Here is a 26,231-nt window from a genome sequence, read left to right as displayed (position 1 = left end):
GGTCGTCCATGCGGCGCGAGCAAATTGTCAGGTGCACTCAAAACACACGCTTACCTGTACTTGCTTCTTCTAGTACCTGTAGTTGACTCTTAGAACACCTTGCGCAAGGCGCGCTCCTTGTATCGCAGATCGGCAAGAGGATGATGCTGTCCTGAAGCTTTTTTCCATTTAGGTAGCGCTGCAACCATGTCGGACAACGAGGAGCTGGAGGACCAGCTGCCACCGCAGCAGGAGGCAAATGAGGACGGCGAAGCGGAGGCTCAGGGCGAGGGCGAGCCTGGCGAGGGCGCAGCCGGCCTGGTAGAGGGAGAAGCGGATGAGGAGGACGAGGCAGAGTATCAGGATTCCTCGGAGGTAAGTGCCTGGTCGCGCTGTTCGCGGCGGCATGGCGAGGCTGACCGTGCGCCATGCGGGGGAATTGCTGCTGCAGGAGGACGAGGACGAGGAGCAGAACGAGTATGAGCAGGATGGCTTCATCGTGGATGATGCTGAGGAAGAGGAGGAGGAAGAGGAGGAACGCGTAGCGCCCAAGCGCAGAAAGAAGAAGAAGCGGGAGCGGGAGCTGCGCCTGGACGACGATGACTATGACCTGCTGGAGGAGAACCAAGTGCAGGTACGGGGCAGCAGGGGCACAACGGCGTATAGATGTCGATACGGAGCAGCGTGCGGGCATGCGCGCACAGACGTGGGAGAGGCACCGGGCCCCAGTGCGCCAGGGTTCGTGGCAGGGGGGGGGGGGCGCACACGGACTGGAGCCGCATTGGGCTGACTGTGGCGGCGGGCGTGGCAGCCACCCCTGGTCAAACGTTGACCGCGGCCAGGACCGAAAGGCACCACGGCCGCACACGCATGGAACTCCCTACAGCCTGGAGGCCGCAAGCAGCTCCCGGGAGTTTTCCTGCCAGCTGCGGTGGCCGTGTGGGACGGGCGTCTAGGGACAAAGGCAAGAGCCATATGCCGCGAGGTTAGGCTCATGCCGGGGGCACGTGTGTGCCCGTCACACAGAAAGGTCTCTCGCGGTCAACCCTACACTGCCCCAACTTCACGCCGCGTGGTGACGATCATGCTTGCAGGGCATCCGCCGCCCGACGGGCCGCAAGCGCCTGAAGAGCCAGGCGGAGGACGGGCGGCGCGCCACCAACGAGGCGGACCTGCAGAAGGATCTGTTTGGATACGAGGGTGGGTGCAGGGTGCGGTGCGCAGGCTAGGTGGGTGGTTGGGTGGAGGGCCCAGCGGCTGGGTGACCGTGCAGGGCGTGAGGGGTGGGGTGGGATGGAGGGTGGCGGCGGGGTGTGGTGAAGGCTTGGGGCAGGCTTTGGGAGGGGGGGTTCGGCAGACTGGTGCTAGAAGGCTTACGTGTGTACGGACTGTGGCTTGGATTGGGATCAGGGGCAAGGGGCAGTGACGGGGCAAGGGGCGAGCACGTGTTGCCCAGACCGCTTAAGGGCCTGGGCTCAATGCCTGAGCTTGATATTGGGCCGATCAGTTGGGCGCGCCCGCGTGGCGCCTCCGCCATGCATGCGGCCGTGCGCTCGGTCCGTGCGCCTGCCGCCTGACACGTTTGCTCCGCCGGCATAACGCTGGCCTGCAGAGCTGGAGGATGAGGTGGAGGACGCGGGCGGACGCGACGCGCGGCGCGAGGAGCAGGTGCGCCCTGGGGGGGGGCGCTGGTGGGCGCTTGTGTGCGTGTGGGCGCGTGGCGGCCGCCGGGCGGGACGGGCGGGCGGGCTGACACAGGCAGACTGCCGGACGGCGACCCACATCCCGCTATCCCGCCGCCGCTAAGCGTGCAACCGCCAACCGCCAACCGCACAGGTGCCCATTGGCGAGGAGGACTTTGATGACCTGGATGACCAGGACGAGATGGCGGACTTCATCGTGGAGGGCGATGAGTCGGCGCCGCGGCGGAGGCAGCGCCGCCGCGCCGCCGCCATCCCGGGCGTCAGCAGCCGGGCCATGCAGGTGCGGTGGTGGACAGGGAGGGGGGGGGGGAGGGGCAGGGAGGGGGGGGGAGGGGCAGGGAGGGGGGGCAGGGTGGTGGTGGGTGCGGTGTGGTGGTGGGTGCGGTGGTGGATGCGGTGGTGTGGGGTGGGTGGGGGATTTGTGAATACCAGCCCAAACTAAACCAATCCAGGTGGGGGGGTGCGACGTGCGGTGGTGGAGTGGTGACGAGGACAGTGTTGACAGGATGGATGGGGGCGATTGGCGAGCAGCTACTGGAGTGGGTGCTCGACGGAGGCACCGGCGGGCAGCAGGCAGCGGCAGAGAGGCGTGCCGCTAGCTCTGTCCAGGGCATGGGGGGGGGCGCGGGCATACGGGAAACGGCTCCGCTATCCGCAACCCTTGACAGCATGGCACAGAAACCTTCCCTTCTTAGCGACATGCTCCCATGCCAACTCACTAACAACAGGATGCGTTTGAGATCTTCGGCGACGTGGACGCGCTGATGGACATGTACGAGACGGCGCGGCAGCGGCCCGCGGCGGGCAGCGCGGCGGCGGCGGCGGCGGGCGAGGAGGAGGAGGCGGGCGAGGAGGAGGACGACTTTGGCGATGACGACGACGAGGCGGCGGCGGAGGCGCGGCGGCAGAAGCGGCAGGAGCGGCAGCGCGCCAAGACGTACCGCCAGGCCATGAAGGTGAGGCGGGGCTGCGGGGGGGGGGGGGCGTCTGGAGGAGGGGCGGGGAGGGGGGCGGGGAGCGGGGCGTGTAGCGGGACGTGGGGCTGGGGTTGGGTGGGGTGGGGAAGGAGGAGGGCATGGTTGGCGGATCGTGCGTATGGAGAAAATGGGGCTGTGACTGTTAGGGGTGCGGGGAGTTAGGGGTTTTGCGGCAGCCATCTTGCAGGTAACCGATATCCCTGTCGCGACATGTACCCGGTGTCCTCCTCCACTGCCCTCAACCCCATTCCCCTCCGCCCCCCTCCCCTCCAGGTGATGGACCCGGAGCAGCTGGCTCGCGCGCACCTGCGGCCCGAGGACCAGGCCATCAAGGACCGGGACGTGCCGGAGCGGCTGCAGGTGGGGGCGGGTGGGGTGGGGGGTGTGTGTGTGGCTGCAGGTGGGGGCGGGTGGGGGCGGCTGCATGTGGGGGCGTATGGGGGCGGCTGGGGTGGGATGGGGCGGCTAGGGGGTGGGCTATTGATGGAGCTCTATCTTACAGACTTGACAATTGTGGGGCATGGCGCACCAGGTGCGGACGGGCAGCTTGCCCGCCTCCCCATCCTCCCGCATCCTTTGGTTCCTCACGTTCCTCCCGTGCTCCTCGCTTGCTTCTCCCTCGCGCCCTCTCCCCCTGCCCCGCCAGGAGCTTCTGGGGCCCGACGGCGGCTCGGCCCCGGGCGGCGGCATGGACCTGGACGCGGCGGCGGAGTGGGTGTACACGTGCATGCGGGACGCCAACACGCCCGAGTGGCGCCTGCTGGCGAGAGGCGCGGAGGAGGTGCGCGCGCGTGCGTGGGCGCGTGCGTGGGCGCGTGGGTGTGCGCGTGGGTGTGCGGTGGCGCGCGGTGGAGAGCGCGGGGCGGTGCAGAGGCGGGCGGTGGGCTGTGGTGGATCTGGACGGGATGGGGGCGATTGGTGGGGGCAGTGGTGCTGCGTGCCGAATGCCGGTTACTGACCTCACCCGATTTCTAGCACAAACACCCACGTGCCCGGGCCCCCACCTACAATTCCACTTCCCAACCAAACGATATGAAGTATGGCGCCCACCATGCCCCACCCCATGCCCCCATCCCGCTCAGATCGACGGCACCTACGACGCGGTGGTGATGGGCGGGCGGCAGGACGACCCGGACGCCGGCAAGTACGTGGGGCAGGTGGAGGGCGAGGACGTGGTGGGCGGCCCCGAGGGCTGCACGCTGCGCCTGTCGCACCACCGCGCGCTGCTCACGCCGCGCATGGACAACGGGCAGCGCGCCTGGACGGAGGACAGCGCGCGCCACGGCCGCGTGCGCACCGCCATACGCGCGGTGAGCGGCGGGGAAAGGGGGAAGGGGGGGGGGCAGCCGCCCATGAAAGGCTGAGGGGATGGCTGCGGGTGGGGACACTGGGTGGGGAGTGGGGACGTGGGGTTGGGCGCAGGGAGTAGCACACTGGGGGGATAGCGCATCATGGAGAACGGGGGAGGGGGCGCTAGTGGTGGTGGTCGAGAGGGATTGCGGTGGCGGTGGAATGGGAAAAGCAGAGCCGGGAAAGGCGGGGCCCAGTCTCGCATGGCGGGCGGTGGTGGAGGGGGCAGGGCCTGCGGTAGCGGGTTGGGGTGGGGCGGGTTGCGGCGGGTCGCTTGCACACCACACTGGTCACCACCCACCCATTCCCCTTCCCACCTCGCACCCACCCTCCATCCCCTCCCATCGGTAACAACACGTCTACTATGCGACTGCACCTGCCTACGACTTCACTTCTTAAATAATCATGAATGTAACCCACCCCTCACAGGTGCTGGGCCAGTTCTTCGACCGGCACGAGGAGGTGCCGGTGGTGGCCATGTATCGCAAGGAGCTGGCGGGGCCGCTGCTGGCGCTGGCGCCCGACGACGCCCCCGCCGTCACCAGCCGCGACGAGTACGACCGCCAGCGCGGCCAGAGGCACAAGAAACACTACGACCAGGTGCGTGGGTGGGGGTCGTGGGTGGGGGGCTGCGGGGGGGTCGTGGGTGGGGGGTTTGGCGTCGCGGGCTGGGGTGGAGGTAGAGGCGAGAAAGCGAGCGCGGAGGGGTGTACACAGGCAGCACCCCGACCAGATTAAGCCCTTCTTTTCCATCCCACACCTCGCACAACACATCGCTTCATAACCGCATCCAACACGCCGCCGCGCCCAACACGCCGCCGCTGACAGGGCTTTGTCCAGCCGCACCACCGTCGCGTGCGGCGCTGGGCGGTGCTGTGGGCCGTGTTCGACACCGCGCTGCGCTACCGGGCCATGGCGCAGCGCCGCGAGCGAGCAGCCGCCGCGCTGGGCCGCAGCCGCGAGCTGCTGGCGGCGGCGCTGGAGCAGGCGCCGGACCCGGCGGGCGACAAGGCGGCGCAGCTGGAGTACGACCTGCGGGCGTTGGACGAGTGCGGCGAGGCGCTGCAGGTGGGGGGCGGGTGGGGTTGGGGGCGGGGGTGGGGTTGGGGATGGGGTGGGGTGGGGTGGGGATGGGATGGGGTGGGGTGGGGATGGGGTGGGGTGGGGTGGGGATGGGGAGTGGGTGGGTGGGCGGGTTGTAGAGGGGTGTGGGTGGTGGGTAGGGGCGCCGCTGTGGCGTCGTCAAGTGGGTGGGTGGGTGGGTGGAGGGGGTGGGTGGGTGTGGAGGCAGGCAGCCATGTGGACCCGGGGGGAGGGGGGTTGCAAAGATGTTTGGAAAAGCGGTACAGGATGCACTGAAGACTACAGGGGGGGAGGCGGGCGCTGGTGAAGACAGTTGAGGGACGCCCACGCTTTGCGCTGGGTTTCACACGACAAATCGCGGCTGAGGCACCCCCACGCCCCGCAAACAAGCCCACCTACGCCCCCGCCTCTTCCATCCCCTCCACCCCCCTCTCCACCCCTCCATCCCCTCTCCACCCCTTCCATCCCTTCCACCCCCCCCCCAGACCGCCCACACGCTGGAGGCGCTGGCGGACGTGCAGCAGCGCATGAACGGCGTGCTGGCTGCCTACCCCGAGGCGCAGATGGCCATGCTGTCAATCAGCAGCTCGCAGGCGGCGGCGGCGGCGGCGGCGGGCGGCACGCAGGGGGCGGGAGGCAGCCAGGGCGGCACGCAGGGGGCAGCGGGCGCGGGAGGAGGCGGCGGCGCCACGCGGCGGCCCAACCGCGGCGCCGCCAACCGCACCGCGCGCCTCATCGGCATGCAGGTGCGCAAGGCAGGGGCGGGGGTTTGGGGCAGGGAATGAGACGCGGGCCGGGACGGCCTTGCCCTTGCCTTGCCCTTGCTTAACCACATAGCCATGCCGCCCACGCTGTGCACGAGCGCCAGTCAACCCCCCTGCTCACCTTCCGCCACGCCCTCACCCCCTCTCGCCCGCCCCTAGGAGCTGGTGTCGGACTTCTGTTTGGAGCCCAGCGCCTTCCTGGCCAACCTGCAGGTGCGAGGTCGGGGGTCCCTACACGCGATTGTGCTGGTGTGCGGGTGTGCGGCCAGGGTTCACGCAGCCCCGCACGCGTCTGTGCGGGTGTGCAGTCGGGGTTCACACAGCCCCACACGCGTCTGTGTGGGCGTGCGCGTGCGGCTGTGCTCTCGCGGGTGTACATCTCCTCCACACCTCCCTCCACAGCTGTGACGCGGCTGCCTGAAACCCACACGCGCACTCGCCCCGCTGCACACGCCCCACTTCATCTCCACCTCCCCCTGTACCGATGTCCCCCACGTCTTAGATAGTCATGAATGTAACCTCCCACCTACGCACCTGCCCGCCCGCCCCCCGTCTTATTTAACATGCATGGAACCCCCCTAATAATCATGATTGTAACCTCTCACCTCCCCACCTGCCCGCCCACCCGCACCCCCTGCCGCCCGCAGGAGGCCGGCCACGCGGGTGTGGGCGCCAACGAGCCGCGCACGCCGCCGGGCGCCATCCTGGACTGGGCGGCGGGCGCGCTGGAGTCACTCAAGGCGCGGCACCCGGAGGTGAGCTGGTGGCGCGGGGATGGCAGGGGATGGCAGGGGGGCTAGGGGGGCTAGGGGCAGGGGGGGCTAGGGGCAGGGGGGGCTAGGGGCAGGGGGGGCTAGGGGCAGGGGGGCTAGGGGCAGGGCTAGGGTCAGGGCTGGGGGCAAGGGTAGGGGAAGGGGCAGGGCCAGGGGCAGGGCCCTGGGCAGCGGCAGGGCCAGGGGCAGGGGCAGGGCCAGGGGCAGTGGCAGGGGCAGGGGCAGGGGTCGCCTCCTCTAACTGCGCATACCCGCCCACACGCGGCTTCCCTTGCTTGCTCCTCAAACCGGCGTGTTCAAGCCTCCCTCTCTCCCCTCTCCCTGTCCCCCCATGCCTTTAGGGTTCTTGCTGTCCCCTGATTCCCTTGTTTGTATCACGTTCCCAATGTTTTTGAAACCTTGCAACCCCCCGCCTCCCCGCTCCCCGCCCCTTCCTCTCAGAACCCCATCATTTCCAGCTACAGCCCCGAGAGCCTGGTGTCGGCGGTGCGCGCCGCCGCCATCCACAACCTAGTGGGGGACGCCGGGCTGCGCACCTTCCTGCGCAACGAGTTCTTCAAGCAGGCGGTGGTGTCGGCGGAGGCCACGGAGGCGGGCGAGGCGGTGCTGGACCCGTTCCACAAGTGAGCGCGAGCGCGTGCCTTTTGTGTGTGTGTGGGGGGGGGGGAGGGAGGACAGGGTTGTGGGTTGTGGGTGGTGGGCTGCGTGGTTTTGAGGGTTGGAGGTTTGGGTGTTGGGTGTTTGGAGAGAGTGGACAAGGAAGGAATCGACGCAGCCCGCATACCGTTACCGTCGCCCACCTCCGCCCAGCCCCACACATCCCGCCCCACCCCACAACTCTACTTCTTCATCCATCTTATCAATCATGCACGCACCCCACCCTGCCCCACCCTACCCACCACTGCATCCTGTACCGCTTTTCCAAACATCCCTGCAACCCCACCCGCCCCTGCTTCTAGGTACGCTCTGGCCACCCGCCTGCGCAAGAAGCGGCTGGCGGACTTTGGCTCCAGCGACCTGTTCCTGCGCCTGGACGAGGCGGCGCGAGAGCGGCTGGCCAGCCTGCGACTGCACCTGGAGTCGGCGGCGGCGGAGAAGCTGGTCAACGACGTGGCGGAGCTGTTCCAGAGCAGTGAGTCGCAGTAGATGTATCCGGTATGGCTGTGTTCTGGTTTGGCGCCATGCACCAGCGAACCGGTTCTCTAGACATAATCGGTGCGCGTGCCAATGACCGACGGCGGCCATTGGTCCAGCGCCAGAGCGGGGGGAGGGGATTGTAGATACCAGGCCAAACTAAACCCGGGGGAGAAGGGGATGAAGCGCCTTCACCACTGCACGTTTCCTACCTGGTCCACTCGCTCGGTCATGCCTGGACAACCCTTAAGTGAAACTCTGCGGTCTTGCAACATCACCTTTAGGACCACCGTAGTCATGCTTGGGACAGACTCCACCCACCCACACCCACCCACCTCCTTCATCCCTCCCTGCCTCCCCCCAACAACTGCGCTTCTTCTTAACTACTCATGAACACAACCCCCCGACCCAAACCCGCAGGCGACCGCGGCGCTGTGGCGCAGCAGTGGAACGGCCTGCGTCGTGACGTGGTGAAGGCGGCGCTGGAGGAGCAGCTGCTGCCAGCCTTCCGCGCGCACTTCCACGCCAAGCTGCTGGCGGAGGCGAGGGAGCACGCGCTGCGGCTGTGAGTGGGGTGGGGCTCGTGCGCGTGTGTGTGTGCGTGTGCGTGTGCGTGCGTGTGTGTGTGTATGTGTGTGTGTGTGGGTGTTTTGGTAGGGCGGAAGGGGTGGGGCTGGAGGGAGGAGGGAGCGGGGGTAGGGTAGTTGAGTCCAGTCCAAACTGAGCCAGTGCCCAAGCGGGGGATGGGGAGGGGAAGGGGATGGGGAGAGGGAGAGGCCATCCCTGCCAGACGGAGTGGTGCCTGCATCAACACTCCGTCATCGCCCCGCCGGAGGGCCGGAGGGCTTACGGGGCACAGGGTCGTGATCTGACATCTCCGCCCCCTGATCCCCTGATCCCCGCCTGCTGTACCAATGTGCCTGGAATGACTCCGCTTCTCCTCAATCAATCATGAATGTAGCCCCACGATATAACCCCACGATGTCCACCCCCCCCCCCCGCCACACACACACACACACACAGCTACTCTGACGCGCTGTGGAAGGTGGCCAGCGCGGGCCCGCTGCGGCTGCCGCTGGCGGACAGCGAGGACGAGTTCCTGGCCAGCCCGCGGCTGTGCATCGTGTGCTACGGCAACCAGGTGGGGCGGGAGTGGGGGATTGCAAGGTTAAGACATGGGGCGAGATGCGGGGGTGGGGGCGGGCGGGTGGCTGGGCAGGCGGGTGGGCGGCTAGTCCTTGCAAGTTGAAACCCACTCCCTTGGATCTGGACCCGCGTGCCTATCCCAACGCCCAACCTCCCGTCAACTCCCTCCCTCGGTAGCTGCACCACTGAACCGGGCTACAACTCCTTGATTAATCATGAATGTGATCCCTGCGTGATTTTCTCACTGCGTTCTCCATGAACGGCCTATCAATCCCCTACCATTCTACTTGATTAATCATAAATACAACCCCGCCACCTGCCCCCCCTAACTCCAACAGGAGCTGAACCCCGCCACGGGCCAGCCCAACAACACGGCGGTGGTGTTCCTGAACGAGCTGGGCAACCTCACCGACTTCTTCTTCGCCGGGCAGCTGAGCGGCCAGATCCGCCGCAGCGGCCAGGGCGCAGGCGCCGTGTTCACCGACCCTGCCAAGGTGCGCGCCTGTGCGTGTACGCAGCCTGGGATCGGGCGCCCTGTGTGGGGTCATGCGCCGCCTCCACACCCTGCCAACCCGCCCACACGCCTGCCTCGCCTCCTGCGCCTCACATGCCCCCATCCCATAGGTATTATCGCTTGCAACTAACGCCTCTGCCTGTGCTCCGCTCGTTTTCGTTGGTTTTGGTTTAGTTTGGGCTGGCATTTACAACCCCCCCCCCGCTCATGTGGTAACGACTTCGTCTGCAGTCTTCAATGCATCCTGTACCGCTTTTCCAAACATCCCTGCAACCCCCCCGCAATTCCTTTACCCCACCCCTGGCGCATTCAGTTTCTTAACTTATTATGAACGCGACCCCCTCACCATTCTCGCCCCACCTTACCCCCGCAGTCCAAGGACGCTGCCCGCATCCGCGAGAAGCTGCTGGAGCACCTGCCGCATGCGGTGCTGGTGGGCATCGCGGCGCCGGCCTGCAGGCAGCTGCACGAGGACATGCGCAACATCGTGGACTCGCTGCTGGAGCACCACGCCGAGTGAGCAACTGGGGACGTCGAGATTAGGTTAGGAAAAGCGGCATAGCGGGTAGCCGCTCCCCCACTGTTCCTGGCTACGCCTTCACATCTTAAACAAGTTATTAAATGTAATCTCCTCCCCTTCCGCACCGCTTTTCCAAACATCCTTGCAACCCCATCCGCACCTCAACAGCGCGCTGATCGACCACGAGACCCGCGGCATCACCGTCTTCCCCATGGACGAGAAGCTGGCGGCGCTGTGGGAGGTGTCGGCGGCGGGGCGGTCCGAGCTGCGCGAGCACGCGCCCCTGGTGCGGCGGGCGGTGGGGCTGGGCCGCTCGGCGCTGGACCCGCTGAGCCTGCTGGCGGCGCTGTGCGGGCCGGACAAGGAGGTGAGGGGTTAGGGGGGGGGTGCGGGGGAGGGCGGGGAGGGGGAGGGGGAGGGGCAGGCGCCGGGGGAGGGTTAGGGGGTTGCGTTTAGTTAGGGGAGGGAAGCGGAAGAGCAGGTGCAAGGGGTAGCACAGCAAGGCGAGGGGAGGGGACCTGGGGAGGGGGGACAGCAGGGAACGGGGCAGGAGAAAGGAAGTGGCTGGAGGGGGAGCGGCGAGAAGCCAAGCGGGGCACTCCACCCCGCACCCCCGTCTACGACTTCCTTAGCTCATCATGACTGTAACCCCAACCCCACACTCCATTCCTGGCGCACGCAGGTGTTGTCTCTGGGTGTGTACGACATGCAGGACGCGCTGGGCAAGGACGACCGCATGGCCGCCGTCACACGCGTCATGGTCACGGCAGGGGCGCAGGTGGGTGTGGGGCGTGGCTGGAACGGGGATTGTAAGGTGAAAAATATTGGGAACAGGATGTCTGGCTTGAGGGGGAGGGGGAGGTGGCCCTGGGGAACTCGCGCGCGCGCGCACGCACACACACACACGCGCACACTGTCTGCCTCTCTCACCCTCAAGTTCTTTGTCCCGTTGCGGGAACTGTTCAACGGTCAAACCCGTCGCTACGGTGCGGTGCCATGTTCCTATGTTTCTGCCACCACCGTCCCTTGCGCTGCTGCCTGCCTACTTACCATGCCGTACGCCACACGGCCTTCCCGCGCGTGTCCGTGCGTGCATCGCCGTACAAAGTTGGGCAGTAGCTGGTACTATGTTTCTATGTCGTCGTGCGTCATTGGACTTCCATCGCCATGCCCTTCCATCGCCGTGCTCAGGTGGGCGTGGACGTGAACCTGGCCTGCAACGTGGCCTGGCGCTCGGAGCTGCTGCAGTTCGTGCCGGGGCTGGGGCCGCGCAAGGCGGGCGCGCTGCTGGCGGCGCTGCAGCGCAACCGCAACAAGGCGGAGAGCCGCTCCATGCTGTACAAGGACCTGGGCGTGCTGGGCAAGGTGGTGTTCAGGTGAGGCCAGCCGGCCAGACCCCGTCGGCCCCGTCGGCCCGTCGCGCCCCACGTCGGCGCTCCATGTTAGTGCAAGTGATTTAAGCTCAGTCCGTTCGCCATGAACGGCTTGACCCCCATGCCTGGCCCGCTGTACCGGATGCTCCGCTTCTCCTCCGTACCTGCCCTACGCCAACCCCCTAACCCGGTCCTCACTGCCCTAGCCTAGCCTCGCAACCCTTAACCTCGCACCTCCCCAATTTAGCAACCCCCCTCCCTACACGCCCCCGCCTTCTCCACCCCCACCCCCGCCCTCCACCTTCACCTCTTGAATGCCCATGAATGTAAACCACCACGCCTGCTGCCTACTTCGCTACACTTCTCTGTATCAATCCTTGCAACCCCCTCCTCACACGCCCCCAACCTCACCCCCCCCAGGAACTGCGGCGCCTACCTGCGGGTGCGGCAGGTGCCCGGCATCCGGCACCTGGAGAACCTGTCCTTCCGCACCCTGGACAACAGCCGCATCAGCCCCGAGCACTACCGCATCGCCATCCAGCTGGCGCAGGCCGCCACGGGCGTGGGCGAGGCGGAGGCGGCGCTGGAGGAGCGGGACAAGGTGGGGGGGGAGGGAGGGGGTGTGCCTGAACCATTCGAAGACGCAATCCTGGGGGAGGGAGGAGGCGGGAGGCGGTGGTGGTGATGGGGCCATGGGGGGTAACTGGGCCTTGGGCATGCCGGCTACACCCGGGGTAGCAAATGGAGCAGCCCGACCCCCAACCTCATTGTAATCCCCAACCCACCCACCCCCTCTCCCCCCTCCCAGATCGAGTCGTTTGACCTGGAGAAGTTCATGTCGGACGCGGCGGCCGAGGGCAAGCCGCTGCCTGTGGGGCTGCCCACGCTCATCGACATCGTGGCGGAGCTGGTGTGCCCGGCCATGGAGCTGCGGCCGGCATGGCAGGAGATCAGCCCGCGACAGGTGGGGTGGGGTGGGGTGATTGGGGTTTGGGGGGCTGGAGGACTGGAGGGCTGGCGGTGTGTGCATGTGCGCGAGAGCAGACGCTCCTGCACGTGCACCATGCGAAGAGCCAACGCCGCCGAACGCCGTTTTCCTTGGTCCATGTCTTGGTTTGTCAGCGCTCCGTGCTTTCACCGCCGCGCCCGCCAACCCACACACACGTGCACACCCGCCCGCCCGCCCGCCCCCAGGTGTTCCTGCTGTGCAACAACGAGAGCGAGGAGAGCCTGCAGGAGGGGCGCATCGTGGACGTGAGTGGAGGCGGGGGGGAGGGGGAGGGGAGGGGCGGGCCGGGAGTCGGGGCTGGAGGTGGGGAACGGGAGAGCGGGGCGGGAGGCGGGGAACGGGAGAGCGGGGCGGGAGGCGGGGCATGTCCAAGGCAGTCGCGCCTGGGCGCCGGCGAGCTTGGCTGGTGGGGAGGGCAGTTACCATGGTCCATGTCAGCGCGGGCTACGCCTTTCCCTGCGTCGCGGGGGCGGACGCCTTTCCCTGCGCTTTATTTCTCTAGTTCACCCCCTCCACCTGCCTGCACTCCCCCCTCCCTCCTCCACCCACAGGTCAAGATCACGTACGTGACTCGCGACTGCCTCAAGGTCATCCTCATCAACAGCGGCACGGAGGGCATGGTGCCGGCGGAGGAGGTGTCGGGCAGCTACACGGGTGAGCCAGAGAGGGCGCGGGAGCGCGTGTGGGGGGAGCGTGGGAGCGTGAGGAGTTGAGCGCACGCCTGAGCCGCAGTGCACAGAGCGGCACTGGCTGTGCGGCAGCGGCGGTTGGTTGTCGCCTCGCCTCGCCTACCTCCTCCCGTCTGCATTCCCGTTCCGCTACCGCTCCACCACACATCCTTTCCCCTGGCTATGCCTTCACTTCTTAAAGAATTATAAATGTACCCCCCCCCCCCGGCTCGCATACCGCCGCCCGCCCTCCCTTCCCCTGTTGTCGCAGGCCGCGTGGGCGGCCCGGAGTGGCAGGCAGTGATGCAGTCGCGGCTCAACAGCGTGGCCCGCGGCCGCATCATCCGCATAGAGGAGCAGCCCGACCAATCCGGCAGCGGCACTCGCTTCATGGTGGTGCTCTCAACAAAGTGAGTCATCATATGTGCGTGCGTGTGTGTACGGTATGACCCTACGGCGCGCCCTCCCAGCGCCCTCGCTCCACCTCGCCTTACACCACCTCACCTCTCCCCCACGCCACACGCCGTGACCCGTCGACCCCGCCTGCTTCTGTTCCTGGCTGCGCCTTCACTTCTTACATATTCATGAATGTACCTCCCCCACGCCGCACACCATGTCCCATCACCCCCTCTCCCTCCTTCAAACCTGCCTCCCGCCAGGTCGTCTGTGGTGAACGACGAGGGCGGCGAGTACGAGCGCAAGTACTGCGCCAGCCGGGAGCCCAACTACGTGTGAGTGCGGAGGCGTTCGTGCGTGCGTGCGCATACATTAGGGCGTGGCGTGGCGTGGCGTTGTTGATGGTGGAGGCGGTGGAGGGGAATAAGCCAGTGCGGAGTACCGCCTGTACCTGTACCCCCTGTCCCTGTAGCTTCTCCTTGCAGCGCTCCTGCTTCCTTTCGGGATTGCATGAGAGCTAACCCCCTGTCCCTGTCCCTGGAGTATGGAATGCGCCGTCTGACTGGTGGCACCGTATCTGGGTTCTCCTCGCCGCTCTGCCTCACGGCACAGGGTGCGCGAGAAGACCGAGGCCACCGCCAAGCGCCGTGCGGACGAGGCGGGGCGCAGCCGGGAGCAGACGGTGCTGGTGCGGCCCATCCGGCACCCCATGTTCAAAAACATCAGCCAGGTGTGCGGGGTGCGGTGGGGTTGGAGGGGCTAGAGGGGCTAGGTGGGCTGGAGGGGGGAGAGGAGAGGGTGGGTGGGCAGGTGCATGGCACACACCCGTGACACCATCACAGAAACCCCAAACCGCCCACCCTGCTGGACTGCATGGTCACCGGTAACGACGCGCCTGCTGTACCACAGTGCCTTGGCTACAACTTCGCTCCCTAGTAAACCACACCATCACGCCACCACCATCCCCCCCCCCGCTTTTCCAAACATCCTTGCACCCCCCCCGTCTGCCACTTCCTTAACTAGTCATGAATGTAACCCCCCGCTCTATTGCATTGGGTTTGGTTTAGTTTGGGCTGGTATCTACGACCCCCCCCCCGCCCCGCCCTGCAGCTGGACGCGGTGCACGCGCTGGCGCCCAAGGAGGTGCCCGTGGGCTCCGCCATCCTGCGCCCCTCCTACCGCCGCAACCCCAACGAGCTGGACGTGACCATCAAGATCGCGCAGCTGGCGGCGGGGCCCGTGTTCGCGGTGACCTTCCTGCGCGAGAGCGACAAGCCGCAGGGGAGAGGTGAGGTCAACCGGGCGGCCCGCGCGCACATCGCCCGCGCGAGCAAAAGCCCCTAATCGTCTCACACACATAAGAACCTGCCCCCTGCCCGTCACACACACGCATGCCGTACTCCCGATTCCAATCCCTGGCACCACTCTGTAACCACGCTCCAACCACACCGGCCGCGCATAATATCCCAACCCATCGCCCCTCCGCTACAGCCGCGCACCTGACGCTGGCGCCGCCCTTCACCATCGACGCCAGCCACTGCGGCCTGGGCAACCTGGTGTACGAGGACCTGGACCAGGTGGGTGGGGCGACAGGGGAACCACCCGCCTGACACACACACACACACACACACACACACACACACACACACACACACACACACACACACACACACACACACACACACACACACACACACACACACACACACACACACACATGCTGGGCCGTACAGCACACGTGCGCGGCGTGCCCTGCCGGCCTGCCCCCCCCTGTACCCGGCTACGCCTTGTATATAATCATGATTGTAGCCCCCCGGGTACTGTCAGCAGCTACCGTCTACCACTTCCCTAACTATACCCCCACATCCCATAAGTATTCTCGCTTGCAACTAACACCTCTGCCAGTGCTCCGCTCGTCTTCGTTTGTTCTGGTTTAGTTTGGGCTGGTATTCACCCCCCCCCCTCCACGGGCCCCTCCCCCTGCTTGCCGCCAGGTCATCGCCGACTACGTGGAGCCGCTGGTGTCGCACTGCGGCCAGCTGACGGCGCACCGCAAGTTCCTGGACGCCACGCCGCCCGAGGTGGAGGAGCGGGTGCGCGCGGAGAAGCGCGCCAACCCCACGGTGCACCCCTACTACCTGGCGCTCAGGGACAAGGTGAGGCGGGGCGAGTGGGGGGAAAGGAGGGGGAAGGAGGGGGGAGGAGAGGAAGGGAGGAGGTGCGTGTGGCGTGGTGCGTGCGGCGTGGTGGTGGTGGTGGTGGTGGTGGTGGTGGTGGTGGTGGTGGTGGTGGTGGTGGTGGTGGTGGTGGTGGTGGTGGTGGTGGTGGTGGTGGTGGTGGTGGTGGTGGTGGTGGTGGTGGTGGTGGTGGTGGTGGTGGTGGCGGTGGTGGTGGTGGTGGTGGTGGTGGTGGTGGTGGTGGTGGTGGTGGTGGTGGTGGTGGTGGTGGTGGTGGTGGTGGCGGTGGTGGTGGTGGTGGTGGGGAGTGGCACGCCCGAGGCCCACACGCTTAGGTCCCAGGCGCTGGCCTCCGTCCTGTGTAGCGTGGTATGTGGGGAGCAAGTTACGTCTTCCTGGGGGTGGGGCGGGGGAGGGTTTAAATTGGTCGGACGATGATTATGGATTCACGGGGGGAGGACTGCAAGTTTTGGCGACCGGGTCACCTCCCCCCCCCAGCTCGCCCCCAGCCCCCGTTGCCCCGCCTCCCACCCCGCCTCCCAGCCCGCCTCCCACCCCGCCTCCCACCCCGCCGCCACCCACCTCTTGCAGGCCGCCGCCGCCCAGATCGTGTTCTGCTTAGCGGCCTCGGTGCACCGCGAGTCCTTCTACGTCACCCCGCGCGGCTTCTACTTCCGCGGGCGGCTGCACGGCTCCGTGGACGGAATGCTGGCGGTGTTCAAGAAGAACCCCGTGGACCCGTGAGTATGTGTGTGGGCGGCGGGGGGGGGGGCGGCGTGGGGGGGGGGGCTGCGTGTGTTGTCAAAGGGGGGGAGAGTTGGGCGTGGGGTGAGCAGCACGGTAGTGCCGCAATGGGGAGCGTGGCCATGGGGTGGGGTTGTGGGCATGGCGGGGGTATGGGTTTGGTGGGTGAAGGCCTTGCGAGGTAGGGCGGGTAGAGGATGCGGGGTGGGTGCTGTGGATGCCTGCCTTCTCCTGTGTCCTCGTGTCCATCCATGTGGTGCAAGGACACGGGTGGCCGTCCGTCCGCTGCCACGATCACCACCGCACCCACCACCGCACCCGTCGCCCCATGGTTGTGCCGCACAGGGCCAAGCGGCGCGAGGCGGCGGCACGCGACCAGCTGGGCTACAATGAACCCACCCGCGCCCTGATGACGCAGATGCGCACCGGCGTGCAGATGCAGGTGCGTGCGGCGGTGCCGGCAGGGCGGTGCAGGGCGAGCGGGGCGGGTCCCGGGCGCGCTGCGTGCTGCAGCGCAAAGCAACACGTGACGCATCTGACGCAAAAGACAGCTGCCGTGCGCTCGGTGTTTTTCTTGTTCTTCCTTCTGTCGAAACTCAAGACAGCCAACTCACCCTCCGCCCCGCACTCCATTTCACGCCTCACTTCCGCCTGCTGCACTGCACGCTTTTCCCTGTTCCCGAGGCGCTCACCTTGTTCCCGTCGCCAAACCTCGCAACCCCACCTCACACCCACCCCCCACAGCCCCAGCAGCCGGGTGGCTACACGGGAGGCAGCCAGGGCGGCGGATACGGCGGGCAACCGTACCCTGGTGGCGGCGGCGGCTACGGCCCGCCGGGTGGCGGCTACCCGCCAACACAGGTGTACGGCGGCGGCGGCCCCGGCGGGGCACCAGGCATGTACGGCGGGCCGGGTGGCGGCGGCCCCGGCGGGTACGGAGGTATGCCGCCGCCGCCGCCGCCGTTTGGCGGGCCGCCGGGCCCCGGTGGCGCCGGCGGCTATGGGCAGTACGGATCGCAGGGAGGGAACGGCGGCGGCGGCGGGTACCGGGCGTGGTGAGGGGCCGGCGGTGTGCAGCTGGGGTGAGGCGGCGACAATGTGCGGTGGGGGCTCTGTTGCGGTTGGGCAGGTAGGGAATGCAAGACACGGTGTGGGCTGGGGCGGAGGCACTTGAGCGGTGCTGTCGCAGTGCTGCTGCGGGCGTGTGCAGCAGTCGCAGAGTAGGACACAAGCGGGCAGCAGCAAGGCGTGGAGGCGAGGTAGGCGTATGCATAGTGCGGCTGACTGGTGGACGACGGCTATTAAAGGCGGATAGCGTGGCCTGACAGACGTGGGGGCGCGGCCCCGGGTCCTGCGCCGGTGGTGTGTAAAGCAGCGGCGGCGGTGCACAGGTGTTGTGGAAATGGGGGGGCCGCCAAGCGGCGTGCATGGACCGTCATGTGAGTCAGGCAATAGGAAAGGAGGAGGAAAGGGGCGCGCGCGCACGAGGCGCGGCGCAGGGATGCCACTGAGTGCTGTGGAGGGGGCTGGATGCACGCGCTGGCGCGTGGGCGGTGAAGTAACCCCGAACCCACTTTGTGACTATGCGACTCTTGCCCTGACATGCCTTGTGGGATTTGTGGGCCGGGATACTAGCCGCCACACTCGGGATCATGCTTCTCACCACCCTCTGCTCTTGTTTGTACTAGCCTACTAGGAATTCAATGGCGCGTGGATGGCCCGTGTGTGTGGACACGTGGGGTGCCGGGTGCGGGCAGGCGGCAGCGCTGGTGCCGGGCTGCAGTGGGAGCACATCAGTGTGCGCGCTGGGCCGGCGAGGGCAAAGAGGGCGCGGTGCAGTGCGTGCATCCGCTTGCTGCTGATGGCGTGAGGTCTGCGTGAAAACACACCCGCTTCTTGCCGCTGCCCGAAGATGCAGATGCCCTGAAACAGTCGGCACCGGAACGCTATGGGTTGACTGACTTGGACGGCTGGACCGCTCGACGGCAGGGGTGCTCCTGGCCTCCTGCTCCACGCCCTTACACCCCTGCTCGACAGACGTCAGCTCAGCAGCTGCCAGTTGGCCGAGCTGGGTTTGCCTCAACCCAATGCTGCTGTGCTTTCCGGGCTTTCGAGAAGGCGCAGTGCTTCAGCTCGGCCCGGCTCCTGGGCTTTTGAGCAGGCGCTGTCCCGAATCTTCCTGAGTTCCTGTCCCAGGCCATTGAGGCAAACCTGATACGCACGCAGCGTCGCAGGCTCGTAGCTATTAATTCCTACTACGGCACTTTGCAGCCACCTGTGCTTGCCCCTGCCCCTGCCCCTGCCTTCGTGTCTGAAGCATGCTCTGCCACCCGCCACCGGCCCGAAGTCCTGAACGGCTGAACCCCACGGCCGACGCCCTTTCGTCCGTCCTAAACGCTGCGCCTGCCACCACCCCTGCTACCGCTCCACTCCAACGACCCAACCCGTTAGTCCAACCCCTCCCCCATCGCACCCCCACACCTGCGCCCCCCGTATTCTACCGCGCCTGCTGCGCCTGCAGCAGCGCCCGCACCCGCGCCGCGTGCCCGCCCCCCAGCACCGCCAGCACGCGGCTGCAGCGGCGGCCGCCTATCCGCCCCGCCGCCACGTCCGCAATCCGGGCCGCCATGTGCGCCGCCTGCTGCTCCCGCAGCGCCTGCTGCTCGCGCACCCGCGGCTCCTTGTGGCCGCGCCGCCACTCCACGTCGGCCGCCTGGGGGAAGGGCGCCGACGCACAGCGCAGCGTTGTGGCCGTGTGTGAGTGCTTGAACCGGGCGACCGTCCGGGTGATGAGGCAGGCGGCAAGATCAAAGGCCGCAAGATGTCATGGCGACCACATGCCCGAACCTTCTGACACGCATACACACACACACACACACGCACACACACACACGCACACACACACACACACACACACACACACACACACACACACACACACACACACACACACACACACACACACACACACACACACACACACACTTCGCCCCCCAGCCACCCCCTCGCGCCCACACCCACCTGGAACGCCCGCTGCTGGTCGGGGGTGAGCGCCGCCTCCAGCCGCGTGAGCACGAAGCGCTGGCGGGGCAGGGTGGCGGTGGTGCCAGAGGGAATGCCCTGGATGCGGGGGAGGCGGGGGCGGGGTGGAAGGGGCGGTGGGGACGGGAATCGGCTGGGGTTACCAAGGGCGGTGGGAGATACCAATCCAAAGCCCCAAACTAAACCAAACCCAATGCAAAAGGGGGGGAGGGGCAAGGGCAGGAGGCAAAGGGGTCGAAAGGGATCAGCCCCAACGGCAGAACGTGCGTTTTGGGAGGGGACGACGGAAGGCGCGCATCTGCAGTACGTGGTAGGGCTTCCAAACTGCAAGGACTGGGAAATACGGCACCTTGCAAGGCGAACACCCCAGTCCCCAACCCGTTTGCTAACCCATACCCACACCTGCCCCAATGCCCCACCCCACCCACACCCCACCCCACCCCACTGGCTTGCTTTGGGTTCTGGGATAAACCTACCCACCCACCCCACCCCCACCCCAACCTGCAGCCAGGTGTTGACGGCCGCGCGCAGCTGTGGCTCCGCCGCCGCCATCAGCCGCTTGTGGTAGCCGGCGGTGTCGGCGTCGCTCCAGAACTCATCCTCATCCAGGGCGCTGAGCATGGCGTCGTCCTGCGGTCGTGTTTGGAGGGGGATTGGGGTGGGATGCAGTCGTGTTTGGAGGGGGATTGGGGTGGGATGGGGTCGTGTTTGTACGGGGAGTGCGGTGGGATGGGGTCATGTTTGGACGGGGAATCCCGGTCGTGTTTGGACGGGGGGAGGGGGAATCCCGAGTGCAAAGAGTACAGAGCCGTCAGCCGTCAGCAGCCAAGGGGTTGGTGATACCGTAATGTGGTAGCTGTAGCAGCAGCTGGGTAGCTCCCGACCTCCCTGCTCCCAACCGCCCCCCGCTCACCCATATGAGCAGCATGAGCAGCAGCAAGTCCCATCGCGCTGCTCCCACTCCCCATTGGGTTTGGTTAAGTTTCAGCTGGTATCTACAACCCCACCTCAGCTGCTAGCCCAACCGCCGCCAGCCCACCCACCTCCACGTCTACCCCGTGCACCATCACGTTGGATCCAGGGCCCGCCGCCGCCGCCAGCGCCGCCGCCGCGATCGGCTCACTCAGGTGCAGGTCCCTGCGGCGTGCGAACGTGTTGATTTGTAAGTGCGCGAGTGTGTGTGTGTGTGTGTGAGTGTGTGTGTATGTGTGTGAATGTGTGAGTGCGTGAGTACGCGAGCGTGTGAGAGATGGGATTTGGGAAGTCACGCGTGTGAGATTGCGCAAGCCCTGCCTCTGCGCAGCGTGGCTGTTGCAACACACTGCCAGCACAGCACCGGAGATCGCAGAGCCGCCATCAGCTGATCAGCCAATCCCCGTCACTGCCAGCCGCCACACATCACCATCACCCCCCGCGCCACCCCCACACCACCTGCAAGCCCCCCACCCCGCCATGCCCTTCCCGCTACCCCACCTGTTTGCGAACACGTTGACTAGGGTCGCCTCGTCCAAGTCGATGGGTGATCCACCCGAGCTGCTCACAGACAGGATGGCGTGGTGCCAGCGCAGCCTGAGGAGGCGGAGGCAGGCAGCAGCGGGGGCGGGAGCGGTAGTGGGAACGGGAGGAGGCAGTGGAGGGGAATGGGCTGCCTACGTGGGCACACAACCGCCCACGTCAAGGGTCGACGTCGAAGAAGAACGCCTCACCGCGCCCTCACAACCTTCCGGCAAAGCACACGCCCGCAATACCGTTCTCCCCACCCCGCCGGCGGCTGCAGACCGCACACCATCTCCTCGCGCCACCCCCCTTCCCCCTCGAGCCCCAGCCCCCGCTGGGTCGGGCGACGCTTCCTTGACCTTTGGGACCTACTTCTTCGGGCTCGTGCAGATACCTCCCTGGCCCCCTCTCGAGTCCCCTTGCCCCGGAGCCGCCACCCCCTCCCCCGTCTCTCCCTCTCTCGCTCTGTCCCCACCGATCAAAATCGTCGCCATGGTTGAGGGCCGCGGAAAGCGAGGTCAGGGGCGCGGAAGTGAGCTTGTCCATCAGACCGGGCGGAAGGGCCTTGGCCATACGGGTGAAGGACTTGATGTAGGGCGCCTGAGGCCAGGGGGAGGAGGGGGAGGGAGGGAGGAAGGAAGTTACCGTACATGCTCGGACGACAAGGTCCCAGCTGTTAAGGAAACGCGGGGTTGGTAGGGCGCGGGTAGTAAGTACCAGCCCAAGGGAGGAAGCACGAGAGGGGAGGGGAGGAGAGGCGAAAGGGGGGCGTGGGAGGGCAGACGAGGGGAGCGTGGGAGGAGAGGAGAGGAGGCAGGCGGTTGTGGCAGTGGCTGTGGGGAGGGCGGGGAATGACGTGGCGCTGTGCAGCAGGAGGGGCAGCTGACCCGCACACTACCACCGGGCACCTGAGTATACGCGTCTGCAGAATGACTGAGCCGCCGATAGCCTGTGCCCCAAGCCCTCTCTTCACAGGCACCCAAGCACGGCTTCCTCCCGCACGGATTCGCCCACCGCGCGTTAAACCCCGTGCACCCGCATGCTCGGGCAGCGACCCACGCTCCACGCTCTTCACCCACACACACGCCCACCCACGTGCCTCCACCTCCCCGGCCTCCCTTGCTGCAGTGCCCCCACCCTCACTCCCCATTCCCCCTCCCCTCTCTCCCCTCCCCGTTCCCCTCCCTCCCCTCCCTCCCCTCCCTCCCCTCCCTCCCCTCCCCACGCTCCCTCCCCTCGCTCCTTATCCACACCTCCCTCACACCTCCCTCCACACCCACCTGCACGTCCAGTGCCACGGCATCTGGCTGCAGCTGCCGCCACACCGCCGCCAGCAGCGCCGGGTTCGCGAAGTCGTCATGCGTCACGTCCAACAGATGCACCGCAGTGCCTCCCTGCCCTTGCTGCCCCTGAGACCCGCTGCTACTGCCGCTGTTGCTGCTACTGCCATTGTTGTTGCTGCTACTGCTGCTGTCGGGCTGTAGCAGCAGCACGGGGCTGGCCAGGGCCTCACGCTGCCGCTCCTCCATGGCTTTGGCCCAGGCCCAGTCCAGGAGTTTGGGCGTGCGACCACACAGCTCCTCCGTTAGGTTCATATAGTACAGCCTGATAGGATGTAGGAAGATGGAGAGAAGCCAAAGACAGCAAGCACGTTGAGAGGCGTGGACCACGTATAGTGGGCTAGGCACTGGCACTGCAAGAGTGCAAGGAAAGGAGAAGCACGAGCTAGTCTGGGGTCCTGCACGGTTGAGCCTGGGCACCAGGGCAGGGCCACGCTTGCCGGCAGCTAGGGATGTGTAACATGTATAGTGAAGGAAACCCAGGAAGCGACGAATGCATGGGCCCGCGCGTAATGTGGTTCCAGGGCGGGAGGGACCTCACATTTTGTCGCGGGTGTTGGGGCCGATGTCGGAGTTGGGCTCCAACACGATTGGCTCGAGGTCGTCCAGCCACTGCACCGCCATTCCCTTCCGTTTCGCTAGCGGCACCGGCGAAGTGGCTTGCGTGCCCGACCCAAATCCTTTCCCTGCTGTTTTGGGCTTGGCGCCCTTGGCGCCCTTCGCAGCGCCGCATGCAATTTCGCGTCGCTTGCGGGGTCCGGCCGCATGGAGGCCGTTACATGTTTTAAGTAACATTTTTGTGATGCAGCTCGACAAATATATGCGCAAAGCAAAGAAGGTCGACGCGTGGCAACTCTAGTCAAGCACTGGTCGGTCGAGAGTGTTGACCCGTGTTTTCTTATGCTGTTTCGTAATATGGAAGCTATGTAATAAGTGAGAAATTACCGTCTGCGCTCTCGGCCGCATTTATACTTCGACAGCCGGCAACCCCACGCGGCATCCCTCACGCATGCAGTCCCCCCAGTTTCTGGCCCCTCGCCCGGATGCTCGCCTTGGCTGATGTGCGCGAAGAGCATTCGCGGGTACGACATTGTGTTTGGGGTTATGCTAAGAGTCGACATGCGGCGGTGCCCCGCTGGTGCCTGCTTTGTCCTGGCCTCCTGGGCCCTTGCTGGGATTCAGCCCCGTCAGGGCCCCCCGTGCTTCACAGTGCGACCACTCGGGGACCCCCCCCCCACTTTTTCCCCCTGATGACCTGATCGCAAACGGGCCAAGTGGCCAACACCTGCTCTGTCAAGTGCTCTCTTTCCAGCTCTTTCTTATGGGTGCGGCCGCGTCTCGCTGTCTGCCTGACGCGCTTGCTGCCTATGTATTGATCACCTTGCTACATGCGCTGTGGTAGTGGCGTAGTGCGATGGGACAGTGGTAAGGCAGGTTGGTAAGGTCCCGTAGGGTGCAGCAAGCTGTGACCAGGCATCCTCCTCCCCTGCACGGCTGCAAGCAGCCGCTGCGCACTGGGCTACCCAGATGGAGCCCGGCTCAGCCAGGCAGCACTCGGAACACAGTTCCCCGAGTCCCCCATGCCTCCATTGCAGCCCCCGGCAGGCGGCAGTGGCTTCTGAGAAGGTGAGTTGAATGAGTCCAGGCACTGCCGTGTGTTAGAGGCTCGAGCACTGCAGGCCGTTCCCTGGCTGCCGGCCGCATTGCTTCACGGAGCTGTCATCAGTCATCACAACGTCCCAAACACCGCACAGCAGCCCGCGACAGGTCGACAGCACAGTGCTGCCACACAAGCTGCCATGCACGTCAGACCCAACACGGCACCCATGCGGGCTGCCGTGCTGTACCTCACACGCCCAGCGGTTACCTGCAGCACTCCCACAGCACCAACCCACAGGCCGAGCAGTCTCCCACACGCATAAGCGCGCACAACCGCCATGCATGGGGTACACATACCCCGGTCTTTGGGACCCCTTCATGCTGAGTGTGCGCGCCCAAAGGACTGGAGCGCATCCAAACAGGCACACGCTGTCGCACGTGCAGTACAAAGCGGTGCTGGGATGTGATGAGCACCTCACATTGATCAGTGCCCATATCTTGTAGATACCCTCAGGCCCGCAACGTATCTTGTAGATACCCTCAGGCCCGCGGCATCTCCGCCCAAATAATGTTGCTTGGGGGGCAAACGAGCGTCTTCAGACACCGCCAAAATCTACGCCACGACGTCTATCGTACACTCCATTGGTTTGTGCCCAGAGTCCCGACCAATTTCGCCGCCTTCAGCGGATTCTGGGCAAAGTTCTACAGTGTAGAGTGTCACCCCTCTTGTCTCCTCACCAAGGCTCCTTCCTACCTGGCCTGCGTGCACACACATGCTCCCAGTCGAGTGCTCCTCCGGGGAGCAGACACCAGAAAGGGCCCAGCAAATGCCCGCCTGCGGCTTGCCTCCTGCAGCGCCAGCAACTGCTACTCCGTTGCCACCTGTGGGTGTGGTGTGGGTGACGCACGGGGCGGGGCAGGGCACGGAGTGTCAGCACACTTAAACATGCTTTGCAGGGAAGCAGCGCCGGGCCACATGCATGGGGATCGCAGGCACTACATAGCTTGCAGGACGCCCCCCCTGCCACGTACGCCCCACACAAACGGTTCCCATTGCCACCACGCCTGCTTTGCTTGCATTATCGTCACCACACTCCACCTGCCCCGCCCTGCCCTACCCCACTCGATGTCCAGAGGCCCGCGCCGGCCTGTTCCAAGAGTGCCTGTAACAACGCGCAGCCCACTGTACCGTAACTGCGTGCCGTGACCGCTCGTGCATGCTAGTGTGCCTTGCGAGGGGCCCAAAAGGCCTGACGAGGGTGAGATTTGAACTCACGCCCTTTCGGACTAGTAGCTTCCGCCGGATGAACCAGCTAGTGCCTGAAACTAGCGCCTTAGACCGCTCGGCCACCTCGCCATCAACAGGAGGATGCAAGATGGGCCACAGCACACACCACCGGCCCCCTGCTGCATGTGTGCAAGCCCGCAGTGTGGCGGCCTCCAACAAGCCCGCCCGCTGGCAGCGTTTCACGCCGGCACAGGCCTGCCCGCATGTGCGTATGCAGCGTGCAAGTGCAAAAACATAAACCTGAGCATGCTTTCAAGCACAGCACACCCCCACATACATACAGCCCGCCATCCTCCCCCATGACAAACGTCCGCCTGACCCGCCAAAGCCCCCTCCCTGCACGGCTACCCGCACCGTGGAATGGCGCCACGCTGCCCGCGCAGGCGGCGGGGGCCAAAAGGCTCACGCCGTCACGGGGAATCGAACCCCGGCCTCCCGCGGGCAGAGAAGTGACAGGCGGGGATACTAACCACTATACGATGACGACCCCTCATCCTCAGCATTGCGCTGAGCTGTCGTGTGTGTGAGCTTTCGCTACCGGGACTCGAACCCGGGTCTCAGGAGCATGCCACTGGGCCCCGGTGCGGGTCCCACATGAGAATCCTGTATCCTGACCGCCTAGACTATAGCGAACCACGGCTCCAAGATGTGGCACCTCAGGGACCCACCAACTTGGCGGACACAGCCCATTTCACTCAGAAGCAGACGCAGAACAGCACGCCAGCAACGTACCGGTGCCAAGGGCAGCCAGTGGCTTGGGTGTGGGCGAGGTGGGTAGGCTGAGGGACCGGTCAGGAGGCAGTGCAGCAGCAGCAGCACACCAGGGGGCCTGTGGACGGGCACACACAGGACACACACAGAAGCGACGGAGCAATGTCAGGGAGTAAGCGACGCATCAGAGGAGCCGTAGTATGACAGCACATGCCTCATGGATGGTGGGTAATGCCACATCTAGCATTAGCGTGCACCACTGCACGCGCTGCCCCGCACTGCCATCTTGCAACTGCCAGCATGCAACCACACGACCCCCTGTACAGCCTCGCCCCTGAGTGCCGGCCTTCACAGTACGGGGCACGTTCCCACGCCCCCCAACAGACAAAAGGCAGCCCCCATTCCCTTTATGCATAGGGGGATGCACGTCGCTTCCAGACGGGC

At 66.0% G+C, this 26,231-nt stretch overlaps 2 protein-coding genes across 2 annotated transcripts; one reads left to right on the top strand and one right to left on the bottom strand.

The window, feature by feature from the left end:
* Positions 1 to 75: 75 nt before the first annotated feature.
* Positions 76 to 18,201, top strand: CHLRE_09g403182v5 (uncharacterized protein). The gene is made up of 36 exons (XM_043066105.1): positions 76 to 354; positions 431 to 613; positions 1,074 to 1,179; positions 1,592 to 1,647; positions 1,816 to 1,962; positions 2,411 to 2,638; positions 2,933 to 3,019; positions 3,306 to 3,440; positions 3,742 to 3,969; positions 4,439 to 4,609; positions 4,838 to 5,077; positions 5,578 to 5,838; positions 6,016 to 6,069; positions 6,504 to 6,611; positions 7,071 to 7,252; positions 7,589 to 7,761; positions 8,184 to 8,328; positions 8,787 to 8,904; positions 9,248 to 9,403; positions 9,797 to 9,939; positions 10,112 to 10,310; positions 10,626 to 10,721; positions 11,135 to 11,319; positions 11,737 to 11,917; positions 12,125 to 12,280; positions 12,511 to 12,570; positions 12,877 to 12,979; positions 13,265 to 13,403; positions 13,653 to 13,724; positions 14,002 to 14,119; positions 14,500 to 14,677; positions 14,881 to 14,966; positions 15,384 to 15,545; positions 16,158 to 16,306; positions 16,656 to 16,752; positions 17,055 to 18,201. The coding sequence occupies exons 1-36, from the start codon at positions 187 to 189 to the stop codon at positions 17,367 to 17,369; spliced, it is 5,385 nt and encodes a 1,794-aa protein (XP_042921444.1). The 5' UTR covers positions 76 to 186; the 3' UTR covers positions 17,370 to 18,201.
* A 115-nt stretch (positions 18,202 to 18,316) lies between these two features.
* Positions 18,317 to 23,095, bottom strand: CHLRE_09g403145v5 (uncharacterized protein). The gene is made up of 8 exons (XM_043066103.1): positions 22,731 to 23,095; positions 22,130 to 22,454; positions 21,325 to 21,449; positions 20,826 to 20,921; positions 20,396 to 20,489; positions 19,854 to 19,982; positions 19,332 to 19,430; positions 18,317 to 19,023 (listed from the first exon to the last, which is right to left on the bottom strand). The coding sequence occupies exons 1-8, from the start codon at positions 22,811 to 22,813 to the stop codon at positions 18,808 to 18,810; spliced, it is 1,167 nt and encodes a 388-aa protein (XP_042921443.1). The 5' UTR covers positions 22,814 to 23,095; the 3' UTR covers positions 18,317 to 18,807.
* Positions 23,096 to 26,231: the final 3,136 nt, after the last annotated feature.

This window comes from Chlamydomonas reinhardtii, chromosome 9 (assembly GCF_000002595.2).
Source record: "Chlamydomonas reinhardtii strain CC-503 cw92 mt+ chromosome 9, whole genome shotgun sequence".
Taxonomy (NCBI): domain Eukaryota; kingdom Viridiplantae; phylum Chlorophyta; class Chlorophyceae; order Chlamydomonadales; family Chlamydomonadaceae; genus Chlamydomonas; species Chlamydomonas reinhardtii.
This window is presented reverse-complemented; position numbering and strand designations above follow the sequence as displayed.

Excerpts from the sequence above, each read along its gene's own strand:
- CHLRE_09g403182v5 (XM_043066105.1), top strand. The coding sequence starts at position 187 with ATGTCGGACAACGAGGAGCTGGAGGACCAGCTGCCACCGCAGCAGGAG. Across the intron at positions 9,940-10,111 it reads CTGCTGGAGCACCACGCCGA|CGCGCTGATCGACCACGAGA; the intron begins GTGAGCAACTGG and ends GCACCTCAACAG. Across the intron at positions 16,307-16,655 it reads AAGAAGAACCCCGTGGACCC|GGCCAAGCGGCGCGAGGCGG; the intron begins GTGAGTATGTGT and ends TGTGCCGCACAG.
- CHLRE_09g403145v5 (XM_043066103.1), bottom strand. The coding sequence starts at position 22,813 with ATGGCGGTGCAGTGGCTGGACGACCTCGAGCCAATCGTGTTGGAGCCC. Across the intron at positions 20,490-20,825 it reads GTCAACGTGTTCGCAAACAG|GGACCTGCACCTGAGTGAGC; the intron begins GTGGGGTAGCGG and ends CGCACGCCGCAG. Across the intron at positions 19,431-19,853 it reads CCGTCAACACCTGGCTGCAG|GGCATTCCCTCTGGCACCAC; the intron begins GTTGGGGTGGGG and ends CCCCGCATCCAG.